This window comes from Athene noctua, chromosome 4 (assembly GCF_965140245.1).
Source record: "Athene noctua chromosome 4, bAthNoc1.hap1.1, whole genome shotgun sequence".
Taxonomy (NCBI): domain Eukaryota; kingdom Metazoa; phylum Chordata; class Aves; order Strigiformes; family Strigidae; genus Athene; species Athene noctua.
In genome coordinates, this window is record NC_134040.1 from 7,068,815 (window position 1) to 7,082,904 (window position 14,090).

Consider the following 14,090-nt stretch of genomic DNA (forward strand, 5'->3'; position numbering starts at 1 on the left):
GGAGGCCGCCCCCCCTCGGCCGTGGTACCGCCCGGCCCCGCCTGCTCCGCTCCGCCGGGACCGCGTGGTGCCGCGGGTGGCGCAGCGCCTCCGGCTGCGTAGCGGGACGAAGCGCGGGCCGGGGGAGACTCGTTCCTTCACCATGAGGCCGCCGAAAGTGGTGCCGTGGCGGCGGCTGGCGGGGGTCTCCTTCGGGATGTACACGGCCGAGGAGATCAGGTGAGGCCCGCGGGGGGGGTGTCCGCTTCCCCCGCTCCCGGGCGCTGCTGAGGACTCCAGCTCCCGGCGGGCCCCGCGCCGGCGGGCCTCGGCGGGCGGGAGGCGCGCGGCCTGCGGGGACGGGTCGTGCGGCTGCGCCGCGGCCCTCAGCAGCGCGGGGATGGCGGCAGCTGAGTGTACCCCCTGGTTGTTGGGGGGCTGCGAGGTCGCTCAGACCTGTTGCGCGGCCTGGGGCCGCTGGAGGTTGTTGGAGGAGTGGGGAAGGGCTGTGGGTCTGCGGGGGAGATTTCTTGAGGGGCTTGAGGGAAACTGTGGGTTTCACTAAGGGCAAATGCCGGGGGCTGCACTTGGGCCACAACAATCCCCAGCAGGGCTACAGGCCTGGGGAGGAGTGGCTGGAGAGCTGTCAGTCAGAGAGGGACCTGGGGGGTGATTGACAGCCGGCTGAACAGGAGCCAGCAGTGTGCCCAGGGGGCCAAGAAGGCCAATGGCATCCTGGCTTGTGTCAGCACTGGCATGGCCAGCAGGGACAGGGAAGGGATCTGACCCTTGTACTCGGCACTGGTGAGGCCGCCCCTCGATTCCTGTGTTCAGTTTTGGGCCCCTCACCCCAGAAAGGCCATTGAATGACTCGAGCGTGGCCAGAGAAGGGCAACGGAGCTGGTGCAGGGTCTGGAGCACAGGTCTGCTGGGGAGCGGCTGGGGGAACTGGGGGGGTTTAGTCTGGAGAAGAGGAGGCTGAGGGGAGACCTCATCGCCCTCTACAGCTCCCTGACAGGAGGGTGCAGAGAGCTGGGGATGAGTCTCTTGAACCAAGTAACAAGGGACAGGACAAGAGGGAATGGCCTCAAGTTGCGCCAGGGAAGGTTTAGACTGGATATTAGGAAGCATTTCTTTCCAGAAAGGGTTGTTGGGCATTGGAATGGGCTGCCCAGGGAGGTGGTGGAGTCCCCATCCCTGGAGGGGTTTAAGAGTTGGGTTGACCCAGCACTGAGGGATCTGGTGTAGTTGCGAACTGTCAGTGTGAGGTTAATGGTTGGACTGGATGATCTTCAAGGTCTTTTCCAACCTAGATGGTTCTATGATTCTGTGAAAGGGTCTGTCAGGAGGCAGGGAGGTGGCGCCGGTCCTCTCAGGAGAGCATCTTGCTGGCAATGGAATTGGGGGGAACAGGACCATTTCTGTGCGCTGCCAGGGTCAGATGGCTGTGGGGTGCAGCATAAACTCACTTTGTGAGGGTGAAAGCTACTGCTCTCTTGGGAAGCTTCCCCTGGGAGGGTGTGTTGGCTTCCCCCCACCTTGCACCTCAGTGCCAGCAGGGCCTGCCAGTGCCTGGAGAAGCCCTGTGGTGGTGAGGTTAGGCTTGTTCCTTGGTGGACGCATGCCTGGAAGCCTGACCTGGGATCTGAACCTGAGTGTCTGACATGGAAGAGACCTTGCTGGTTTCAACGAGGGGAAAATGATCAGATATTTTAGCTCAGTGTGAGTATTACAGAGCTGAGATCTTTGTTGCAGAGGGCTTTTTTGCAGCTTTTTCCAGCAGGTTGTCCCTCCTGGAGTTCTAGAGTGCTGTCAACATTTCTTTATTGTTGGTGTGATGTGAGCATTCTGTATAGTCAAGGATGTAAGGCTGTTGTCGTCTAGATGATTTTGCTGTTTTTATACCTCCCTCGCTGCTTGAGAGGACACAGACAAATTTACCTGACTTCTTAATGTAACAGCTGAAGATGTAAAAGAAATATTTGCTGTGGTATGCACGATTGTACTCTGACAATGAAGTTAATGATACAGAAATGACTGCTGCATGCACTAAGTACCCTCAAAAACATGCTTTCATCAGTTAAAAACATCATATAAATACTAAATGTCAATGCTAGTTGTACCATTAAAGTGTATATTATGGCTGTTTGCTGCCACTGATTTTTGTTCTGTTCTTTCAACTTCAGGAAACTGAGTGTAAAACCCATAACAAATCCTCAGTATTTGGATAATGTGGGGAATCCAGCCACTAATGGGCTCTACGACTTGGCTTTGGGACCTCCAGACTCTAGAGAAGTGTGTGCAACTTGTGTACAGAACTTCAGCAACTGTCCTGGTCATTTTGGCCACATAGAACTGCCTCTGACTGTCTACAACCCTCTGTTTTTTGATGTATGTATGCTTAATCATTGTCTTGCTGATGAAATGGGTGATGGTGCTCAAGCTATCATACAGTTTGTAGTCCTTGAAGGTAGAAAAGATGCTGAGATCTGTTTTCTCTCTAAGTTTAAATGCAATAACAGCAGATGTAGTAGAAAAAGTTTGTTGTGTCATGATAGTTCAATACAAATAGGCTCCTTAGACTTTTGCAAAATATACACTTTGTTGTAACTGTTATTTTACTCAGTACTGATGAACAAGAGAGGGGGAATGTTGATCACTAAACTATATGTCTGACTGTAGCATTTCATGCCTAAATAGATGGCACAGTAAAAATTATTAGGTGTTTCCTTTAAATGACTAGTACAAACTTACATGAACAGTTACCTACTTTTACCCTAGGATCTCCAAGTGCTTCCTGGACATTCAGGGCTTGTTTTTGCCCTGAATATCTATGCTGTTCATTCTGCCCAACAGGTTCTCTTATTCCAGAATAATTTATTCTAGAAACATGGATCAATGTGGATAGAAACCGACAAACCTTTCCAGTAATATGCTGAGTGACACGTATGTGCCAAGTAAATGGAAGAACATAGTGTTGTAGGTTTGGTGACAGCAGAACTGAAAAATTCTAAGCTATATAGAAATCCGTCAGTCTTTTTAATTTAAAAAAAAAAGCTGTCGGGAAGATTTCTTACATCTGGAAGTCAGACCCACGTGATTCTCAGCTTTACAACTGTGGCATTTACATGATATGTGGGATGCCTAATGTAGAGCAGAGATTTGACTTGTGCATCTTTTGGGACAGGTGCTATAACTTGTTATGAAAGCTACTGGTGATGGCCAAACTACACTTGTCTCCTAAGTGTTTCATTGAAGTGTTTTTTCGAAGGGTCATCTTTTAAATATGAAAGGATTCCTGGCTCTTAGGGTAGGATTTGCCTTATTCTGGTCTTCTGAAAATTAGATGCATAATCTAATTGTACTTTTTAGCTCTTTCTGGAGTCTGAGGAGTGGGTCTATTGCAGAGAAAGGTTCATCTACCTGTAACAGGCATCTGAGCTGGGATGAATTTCCCCCCTGACATGCTGATCTCTCCATTTACAGTAGCTGGCTCCTGTATAGGCTATTAATTGAGACTAAAAACGTTACTTTCGGATGATTGAAGTTAGATGAGGTTCATCCCACTTTTAGTCCTGTCCCAGCTTTGAGTAAAATACTTGTATTTGACCAAGGAATAAAATCATGTAGCAGCAATTTCTAGCCTTCAGGTCACTGGTGCCCTGTGCTGCTAGGGTGAGTTGTATGCAGAGCTATGCTGAATAATAAAATCCACTGATATTTTCCGAAAGCTTGAGCAGAATGTGGTTGCATGAAGAATCTTGAGGGGCACTGATAGTAGTTGTGACCAGAATGTTCATAGTGTGGAGTTTTGGGTGCTACATTGTCCTTTATGGGACAAGCTGTGAGAAACTGTAATCACAGTGCTGCATAAGAGAAGCCTTGGCCCCAGAGTTGCTGTAGATCTAACAGTCTTTTCCTGTTATGTAAATAGTTTGTCTGTTATGTAGATAGTTTGTTGACAGATCATGCTTTGCACCTGAGTTTGTGTGGTTGAAATAATTTTTTTTCAGTCCAATTCTTTATGATTAAATTTAACAATTAGTCTAACTTCTCAATTATAGTAGCACTTTCTGTAACTTCAAACAAATCTATCTACTTGCTTACTGTGCAAGCTAGTAAATCTACCGGGATAACTTTTTTCCCCTTTTCTTTCCAGAAATTATACCTTCTGATTCGAGGTTCTTGTTTAAATTGCCACATGCTGACATGTACTCGAGCTGTGGTTCACTTACTGCTCAGTCAGCTGAAGGTTCTGGAGAAAGGGTTGCTTCATGCTGTCCATGATCTTGAAGTCATTCTGAACAGGGCAAGTATTGTGTATTTCTTTATTTTTTTATTTTGAGTTGGTAGTCCTGTACCTACAGAGCTGTCTCAATTTCTTTCATTCTGTTTCTTTTAGTTTTTAGAGCAATGTGCAGATGCCACAGGTTCAGAAATTGAAGAAGAGTTAAATCACCATGTTCAGGAAATATTACAAAGTTACCAGATAACAGATCAGTGTTCAAACGTAAGTACAATCAGTGCTTCTCCTGAGATCTCAGGTTTTGTCCTCTTAAGATGGTTATGTGCAGAAGAAAGTCTGTCTTTGACTGTGTAGACTCTAGATTTTGTCCTGGCGTTCTGGACTGTTACATTTAGAAGGCTTTCTGGGTGAAATGTCTGAAATTAAGCTTAAAAAAATTTTATTCCCTGTTAGTATAATTATTAGGTTTCTGGAAAATACAGTTTGTGTAGGGAAATGTTTCAGTGGTGCAGATACCATATAAAAATGACCTGGTACTGCTGTCAGTACATTACCTACAGATGTTGATACTTCTCTGTATGATGCTCCAGCTGTTTTGAGCTGTAGAACATTTTCATGAATTGCAGTGAAATTTGAGTTATGTAATTGAATTCTCCTTTCTGTTTAAATGCAGTTTAATGTACATTGTTAATTAAAGGAAAATTTTAGTGAAGAAGATACTTAAAGGTCTGACATCTTAGAGCAGATATGTTTATGAGCCAAGTTTAATTCCTTCAAAGCTTGTTTCAAAACTAACCTTAAGGACTTTGTAAATCCTATGTTCATGAGCAGTCAAATGAAGTGATTTTTATCAATCTTCTACCTGCTTAAATCATCATTAGAGAAAAGCTTTAAAATTGAGTACTGATTTGAAAAATAAAGACTATGAAATAAATTTTAAAAGGAAGGTGCTGAGCATTGAGGGGTGTATGTTTCCAGCAAGTATGGGAAGATGATGGAAGAACACTAGAGATTAGGCCATGAATTAAATCAATACAAGGATGTGTACGCATTAATACTAATGTTTGTGTTGATGGTTAACATTGTGTTGTGTTTAATGAATTCTTTGTATCAAATTCTTTATTTTTATTATTTTCATTATTTTTAAGTCACTCTTTTTTTTTTCTTTATCAGGTCAAAAATGTGTGTGAGTGTAGAAATAAACTGATAGCACAGTTCTGGAAAGCACATATGAGTTCAAAGAAATGCCCAAACTGCAAGTAAGTTTAATTGCACGAGGAAGTAAATAGCTGGTATGAAGTTAAATATTGTGAGCATTTGTATTAAGTTTTATCTGCCTTTCCTTGTTTTCTTTATTTTTCATTTAAGATCTAGGAGATCACTAGTGCGAAAAGAGCACAACAGCAAGCTGACAGTAACCTATCCTTCTACAGTGTATCGTAAGTCAGGAGAGGAAGGCGTTCTGGATGAGCCACTGGGTAAAATATTTGTCTTCCACTCAAATATATTTGCACTTATTTTCCTGTATTTATGGTGCACAGATTCCTAGCAGTGACTGCATTTGTGACTCATTTATAAAAAAATGTAAATAAAACCGTAAGCTCAGCAGTAGGGAGTATCTGACTCCATTAAATTTCTCTATCTCTGAGCCTTCTGTGCTTTTGCAGCTTTGTGTGTATGTCATTAAAAGAAGTACAAAGGCATAATCTATGTCAACTCTAATGTGGTTTTGGCACACTTAAATTTTGGTGGGTAGATGATTTTCTGCTAAATTTTTAGAACAGAGAGACTAGATAAAAAATTAACTAGGAGGAAGATGACCAATCTTACTCCAGAAAGAAAATCAGGTAATCTTAACTCTCAAGGAAGAACTTCATCTTAAAGAGGTTAGGACAGAAAAGAAAGTAGGTGATACATTCCAGGTTTAATTAACCTAGGTTTGAATCACTTTAAACTTTACTTTTTTTTCTTCTTCTTGTATCCTTGATCCTTTACACAACCAAGCAGAATTGAAGCAAATTTGAGTGTGAGTTAATTTAATCTTTAGAAAAGATTTATATAGAGAGCTTACTGCATTTGCTAGTCTGTGGTTTAAATACTCGATCTCTGGAGTTGAGGCTGAAGAAGTACAGTGACAGTGATGGGTTTTAAAGTGGAAAGGTCAGATCTCTGCTTTAACATCCATAACACATTCAACAAAAGCAGGGAAGTTTGTGTATCCCAGTTACTACTTTTGAGTGACAACTGTGATTTTGCCCCTTTAAATTGTAGGGTATGACTTTGGACTTTTTATTTGAGCCCTTTAGGACTGTCCAGAGTCTGAGGGCGTGTTTTATTATACTAGTGAAGAAAATAGTTGTTCTGGAAGGACTGGTGAGTTACGAGATGTAGAATACCTTGTCTTACCACAGGAAGCTTCAAAACGAGCCATATTCTTGCAGTTTCTATTAACATTCATAGCTGAAGTACAGGTAAGAAATATCTTCCTCCTGTTAGTGTTCAAAGACCAAGGCTGTAACTCTGCTTGATTACTTTCATTAAGTATTACATTTTCTGAAATGGGATGGACTATACAGTTATGTACATTCTGCATAGCCTGTGTCACAGTTGCTTACTCTATTGGATCTTGGAAGGAATACTTCTAACCTTGGTATTGATGCATTTGTGTTTAAGGGATGGAAAGCTTTTCTATGTGAAGGAATGGGGAACTGAAGTCTCAATGTGGAAAAATCTGGATTTCTGAACCTTAGCCAAAAGAAGAGTAGGGAACTTTTATCTAATGTCATGGGACAATTGCTTTTCATTGTGTACTCTGGCTTCCCTGGGACACAAGAGGCTAGCCTGCAAGAGAAGTGGAAATTGAGACCTAAAATCTCTGGCTTTTTTCTCAAAAAAAAAAAAAAGTTATTTTCGGTGACAAAACCACGTGTTTTTCTTCATTGCTGAAACACTAGTCCAGACTCTTATGAAAACTTATGATATAGGTGGGTTACTGCCTGTTGCCGTTGTCTCATCCAGTTGAGTATTTCATGGGAACCTTGATCTCACTGGTAAATACTTGAATCCAACTTTGGTGTTCCCCATGGTTGACTCTTGATTTGTGTTTCGGTAAGGAGATGGGATGAAGAAGGGTTCCAGTTTGCCATTAATCAAAGAATGCACGTTGGATGTTAAAGTTGAGTTGTATTTCAGTTACTTATGCTGATATCCATAGTCACAGAAATAGCTTGTTTTTTCCGTACGGGGAAGGCTCTTACTTTAGTTAATTTCATATCCCCAAAGCAAATATTTTAGTGATATTTTAATGTAGATGTCAGCCAGTATATTTTGTATGTATTTCCATTCCTTCTCTAAGCTGGCAGCATTTATCCCTGTAAGCAAAAAACCCCTTTCAGAATAACCTCTTGTGGTTTATTTTTTATTTTTCCTTTTTATTTTTTCAGCTATTGATGAAAGCCAGTTAGGGAAGAGAGGATACCTGACACCGATGACTGCCAAGGAATACATCCTGGCTCTGTGGAAGAATGAAGGTAATGGTTGTTAAGAGCAATGTTACTTTGTTTTCTGTAGCTTTTAGTGGACAAAGTCAGCAAATGTTCCTGAAGAACTCCTTGACAAATCTTTGCCTTTGCCTTAAGGGCTTCGGGCTGCAAGACAGATTCTGTGACAGGAGGGCTGGTAGCTAGTGAATGCAGAGAGCTGGATTCAATGAATAGTTTGATCACAATTGTTAACAGAGAATTTGATGTTCATATGGTGCTGCACCAAATATTCCCTACAGTTACACTGGTTAAAGACCGAGAGTGTATTTCGGGTCTCTTCTTTTGAGTTCCCTGTGGTCTGAATTTGTATGCAGGTGCCAGGAAAAGCCAAAGCATGTATCAGTCACAGCTAGTAGTTGGAAACTGTTTCTTCTGCTGTTACGCTTTTTTCTTTTGCTATACTCCTTATTTCTGTTCAGAGTTGTTTCTAAAAAATCATGTTATGTGACCAGAAAGAGCAATGGCAGTTCATTGGAAAGTATGCTGAAATATTTTTATTTTAAACATTTTTGCTGATATTTAACTTAGCATATTTTTTTGACTTGATTGACCAAATGCACCCGGGGGTTTGGATTCCCAAACCATAGCAGTGATAACGAGTTTATCTTTTCTGTTGTATTGTTTTAGGTTTCTTCTTGCGTTATCTCTTCCCTGGGATGGATCCCCATGACGGTTCTGGATTCAGTCCAGACATGTTTTTTTTAGATCTACTTGTGGTTCCACCATCAAGGTAAAATTTCCCCAGAAAAATTGTTGTAGAAATCACAGGATTTAGCACATGCTTCTTTGCAGGAGTTGGAGGTGCAAACACCTGTAGTATAGACACTGGTCTGCTAAAGCATCAGTGGAGTGTTTAAAAAAAAAAAAAAGTCACAGCAGTAACTGATAAGTTTTGTTATAACTTCAAATGAGTTTGTTAAAGGACTGAAATACTATTATTTTCATAATGTATTTTAGTATTAGTGCTTTAAATTATTATAGAACATTATAACAAGAAATTCTACTAGTACTATACAGTTAAGGAATCATTCCTCTTATATGACTGTCCAGTATAATAAATTAATTTTTAAATACTTGCTGTTAGTTTACAGGGATTATTTTTCATGTGTTGAAGACTTGGCTTAGAATGTTTGAGGTTTATCATGCTATTTTTCAGTGGCTTTAGTCTTCTAAAGTAATTTTGATCTGCTGTAGGTATCGTCCTGTAAATCGTGTTGGAGACCGACTGTTTACAAATGGTCAGACTGTGAACTTGCAGGCTGTCATGAAAGATGCTAAACTGATACGGAAGCTCCTGGTTTTCATGGCAAAAGAACAATGTCAGCCAATAAAAATTGCAGAAAAAATCCAAACAGTAAGAGTTGCTGGTTATCTTACTCTGCTTTTTGGGTATGTAGGTTGTGTTCAGGTAGTTGATTCCTGTTTAAACTGTTGCAATAACAGTTTTTGCCTGAGCTGTTCCAGTATGTGCTATTCTCCATAGCTTTTTGCTTTTTTGCTTTTTTTTTTTTTTTTTTTTCTAATGCCACTTTCTGGTCACCCATCTGGTGCAAAGGGAGAAACATTTTACACAGACTCCTTTAGTCAAGATTTTTGTATTAGATCACTGTATGTGAGACATAAAGGGCTCCTGTTTCTGGAGAATGAAATATGTACAGCACAAACAGTTCACAATAAAACTTTTCCAGCATCTCAAATTAAAAATGATGGGGGAAAAAAACCCACTTTATCTTCTAAGCCTAGTAGAGCCAACTGTGATCGTGGTTATTTCTGACCATCGATGTCTAAATAGAACCAAGAAATTCATGCATTAATTAGTAACAATTCTTGTTTGCTACTCATGGTCATATAGTGATAAATAATAATGTATGTCACGATGCCTCTTTTTCATATTTGTTCATGAATTGTGATATTGAGGGTTCTTTGACAGTGGTCTTAGTTTCAGCTGAACGTGATTTACATCTTAAGTGTAAATCTTTTTGAAAACATTTTTAGTTACTCAGAATTTAGCCACTAGGTGGAGATCTGTTCTTAAAACATTTGACGTGACAGAATGTTAATGTGTTTTGGGTGTGAATGGTATACTGACTTTTAGACTGAAAAGAAGGTCATGTAGGTGATAAAAAGCTCTTGGATTTATATTATTTTTATCTAAAAATACGACTTTCTGGTAGCACAGTGATGTGTACCAATAACATCTAATTTGGAAAGAAGACTGTCACTTACAAGGTGATTAACATTAAGATGATTAGCAATCATCTTGAAAAATCCCACTGGTTTATGTAGCTGTGGTGTTTGGAGATCTCCCATCCAAGTCAGTTTCTAAAGCTTGGCAGCAGACCTGCCTGAGGCACTTGGTTGTAATAATTTGAAGGTAAAGTTTGTAGTTTGTATTGGTAAAGTTGCTTTTTTTTTTTTTTTTGTAATTTAGTGTCTTAAATGCAATGCAAAATAGTGGCCAAAGTTTCATTTGCTGTTTAATACTATAATTTCAGCCTATTCAATTGAAGGTATTTTTTTGTTGAGTTGAAGTTTCTAATTTCTGTTTCTATAGGAGGCAGAAGAGAATAATGAACCTCTGGACCATTCTGTCCTGACAATGATTCCAGGACAGACCATTGCAGATAAGCTGTACAATGCTTGGATTCGTCTTCAGAGCCATGTCAACATTGTATTTGATAGTGACATGGACAAACTAACGACAGAAAAATACCCTGGTATTCGTCAGGTGGGTAGCAGGCAGAATCTTAGGGAGTCTGGACTTTGTGTGTCACAAACAGTTAAAGCAAGAGAAGTTGATGGAATAAGAAAAAAGTGAAATATTTGTGGTTAATACATAGGCATTTTCATGATGCCCATTGCTGTAATATCTGGAGAATCTGTCTGATGTTGCATGCTTTCACATTTTAATCATGAACTTCTATTTTCAAAGCTATTAGAGAAAAAGGAAGGACTGTTCCGCAAGCACATGATGGGAAAGCGTGTGGATTTCGCTGCTCGATCAGTCATTTGCCCTGATATGTACATTGGTACTAACGAGATTGGCATTCCTATGGTAAGTTTCTTTTTTTTTTTTTTTTTATTTCACCTCCATAGCGAGCAGTTTAAAATGTAGAGATTCTCTGACTCATCTGGACTCTTTCCTGCCCAGTGTCTCATAGCTGTATGTTACTATCATGTGTTAATGAAGAAGGGGCATTGAAGAGCAAATTCTTACCACTGTACTGAACACCACATCTGGGAAAGAGGAGTTAAAAAAAAAAAAAAAAAAGCTGTACTTGCTTCCTGGGATTATGAATTGGTGCAAACTCTATAAGTACATCCTGTTTCTCCTGTGGTATTTGTACAGTGTGTATCTTGTTAAAGAAAGGCTGTAATAACATCACCGACTTCATTCATCTTTAATGATTTTTAACCACACAGACATGACAGCAAGCCTGAATTCGAGCTTTTCATTATATCATCTTTTCTGCTTGCTTATCTGCAAACAGTGGACCTGGTGATACTTTTTCTCTATATTTGTTGGTTTGTTTGCAGAATCTAAAATCATGCTTTCTTCTTTTTAATTGTTTATTGAGTTTTCCTTTTCTACTGCAGTAGAAAATCATAAAAAGGACATAATTTCTATTCTTACAGTAGATGATTTTCGAATAGAAATATATTTATTTGGCATGACAGTAGATGGAAGAGGAGATGCATCCAAGAGCTTAAAGTAATTTCTGCTTACATTGCATGTGTTAACATTTGACACTGTTTTTTTTCAGTGACTTAGTACTGGTTTAAGTCAAAGTTGAAAAACTTGTTATTTCTTGCCTCTTTTCCCTCCTGTCTAGGTATTTGCTACCAAACTGACTTATCCTCAACCAGTCACTCCCTGGAATGTCAAAGAGCTGAGACAGGCTGTCATAAATGGCCCAAAGGTTCACCCTGGGGCCTCCATGGTCATTAATGAGGATGGATCTCGTACGCTGTTGAGTGCAAGCAGCCTGACCCAGAGGGAAGCCTTAGCTAAGCAGCTCCTCACTCCTTCTTCAGGCGCGCCCCAATCAGGACTGAAGATTGTGAGTATGACAAAAGGCCTGTCAGACCCTCCTACATATGTGGTGTAGTAGATTTTTTTTTTTAATATTGCTACTACTGTCCTTGCTAGCGATTCAAATGGGCCTGCTCACAAAAGACTCCCAGGGCAGGGTTATTTTGTCTTGTAGTAGGTCGGTGAGAAAAAGTGGGAGGCGTGTGGGAAGAAAAACTTGATACTCTTTCAAATTCTAAAAAACATTTTTCCATCCTGAATTTTACTCTCCTCATTGTGTGCAGTGTGTCGCATTCATCTTGCCAGGATGTAAAGTGGTCTTTCTTCTGCAGTTGTCTTCTTGCAAAGTCTTAGCAGTATGGAAGATAAAATGTTGCTTCCATTGTATGCTTTTATGTCCTTCTACCTCTCTGTCCTTCTCAGCAAATTCTGTCTTCTTTTTCCTCTCCTTTTGAAACATTAAATATATCCTGTATTTGGAGCAGTTTTTTGATGGTAGTTCTGAAAGCTGAAATTCAGTATGCTTGTAGAGTAGGCACAAGACAAGCAGTTGATGTGACATGTCTTTGAGGAGTGGGGTGCCTGTGAGTACATAGAAGTAGAGTCTGTCTGTACATCTACTGTCTGTCTGTCTGTCTGCTTCTGTGCAAAGTAGAGCCCTCCGGTCGGTGTCAGTGGTGCTAGTAGTGGCACTGACCAGGGGAGGAGCAGTCTGTGTTTTAGCACTGACTGCTGTAACCTGGGATCCATCTTTCCATCACTGTCTCATGTTACAGATGACAAAACAAGAAACAACCACACCAATAACCATCTGTTTGTACAGACATTAATGTTTGTGAAATGCTTAGTGTTTATATTAGTTTTTTCTTTGGAGCTGCTGGAGGGTTTGAGTTCTCTGTGCTCCTGCTTAATCAACCTTTGAATAACTTAATAACTATCTCTGTCCCTTGCAAGAGTTCAGAACTTCCTATTTAGCTGCTAAGGCAAAAGTTTTGGTGATGAATAATCTTTTTGCAATGTCTGTTATGTATACCCCCGTCTCTAATAGAGGCATAGTGGAGATTTAATATTTAAGATAGAGTATTTCTGTGATGTCAGTTCTCTCAGAACCTGTCCCAGAGGTAAACGTAGACTATACAAACAGTTTATCATACTCCTGTTGATAATCACTTAAATGGATATATGGGTGTTACTGACAGAGAAAGTAAAATGAGATGGGTTTGAGAGACTCCATTCTAGATAGGAGTATATTGTGTTGTACTCAAATCTGGAATTGTAACTCAGAGATCTCTGGCCTCAGCTTCAACTACTGGGTCATATTATTAACTTATTCTAGGATGTTCAGTGTTGGGTGTATGGTGACAGGCATTATCAATTCAGCCCTCTGAGCTTTGGATAAATAGTGGGTTTTTTCTCATTTATAAATGACATAATTTTCTTTCTTTTTCAGTCTTTGATCCCTGTATAGCCAAGGGATAGGAGAGATTGGTAGAGCATGGCTTGCAGGCTGTTAATTTGGTTTGATCACTGTGGTTTGTGGGAGTTAATGGAGGATATGCAGCCTCAGAGTGTGGTTTGGTGGAGAGCAGAGGGCATTCAGGGACAAGTAGTCTTGATTCTCTCACAAAGTTTTGCACAGAACATTAATACTAGAAAGAAAATGCTTTGGATATGTGTATATTTTAAGATGCAGACTTTTCAGAGGCGTGCATGGAAATGCCTTATAGGCAGCAATCATAATTCTCTTGCAGGTATGTCGACATATTAAAAATGGAGATGTTCTTTTACTGAACCGCCAGCCCACTCTTCACAGACCCTCCATCCAAGCTCACCGGGCCCGAATCCTGCCCGGAGAAAAAGTGCTGAGGCTTCACTATGCCAACTGCAAGGCTTACAATGCTGATTTTGATGGTGATGAAATGAATGCCCATTTTCCACAGAGCGAGCTGGGTAGAGCAGAAGCCTACACCTTAGCCTTTACTGATGAACAGTACCTGGTTCCAAAGGTAAGTAAAGCTGTCAGATAAACTTATTCCTATGTGAAATCACTTCGACTTTTTTGTTTGTTGGTTGGTTTGGTTTAGTTTGTCTAATGATAAATTGATTTTTTTTTTTAAATTTATTTTTGAAATTTATTCCTGGTTTCTGTTCTGTCTCCGCTTGTGGTTCTCTTTGTCTAAAGAAGGCACAGCACATCCAAATCATCTCATTCCTCTTAATGTCAATGTCCAGAAGAGATTTAATAAAGAGATGTGCTGTGATAATGAGCTCTTTACAAATTCCTTGAGTG

General features: G+C 40.4%; 1 protein-coding gene across 4 annotated transcripts in view; it reads left to right on the forward strand.

The window, feature by feature from the left end:
* The first annotated feature begins 67 nt into the window (after positions 1-67).
* Positions 68-14,090, forward strand: part of POLR1A (RNA polymerase I subunit A) — a 41,310-nt gene continuing 27,287 nt past the window's right edge. For 3 of the 4 annotated variants that reach the window (XM_074904336.1, XM_074904334.1, XM_074904335.1), the window contains exons 1-13: positions 68-219; positions 2,166-2,370; positions 4,139-4,288; positions 4,382-4,489; positions 5,399-5,484; positions 5,594-5,703; positions 7,669-7,755; positions 8,395-8,497; positions 8,962-9,121; positions 10,322-10,495; positions 10,700-10,822; positions 11,601-11,828; positions 13,552-13,806. In XM_074904336.1, the coding sequence (XP_074760437.1) occupies positions 143-219; positions 2,166-2,370; positions 4,139-4,288; positions 4,382-4,489; positions 5,399-5,484; positions 5,594-5,703; positions 7,669-7,755; positions 8,395-8,497; positions 8,962-9,121; positions 10,322-10,495; positions 10,700-10,822; positions 11,601-11,828; positions 13,552-13,806 (1,866 nt within the window). In that variant the 5' untranslated portion in view covers positions 68-142. Of the gene's footprint in view, positions 220-2,165; positions 2,371-3,252; positions 3,290-4,138; positions 4,289-4,381; positions 4,490-5,398; positions 5,485-5,593; positions 5,704-7,668; positions 7,756-8,394; positions 8,498-8,961; positions 9,122-10,321; positions 10,496-10,699; positions 10,823-11,600; positions 11,829-13,551; positions 13,807-14,090 lie in introns of those variants that run through there. The other variant, XM_074904338.1, reaches the window with a different exon arrangement.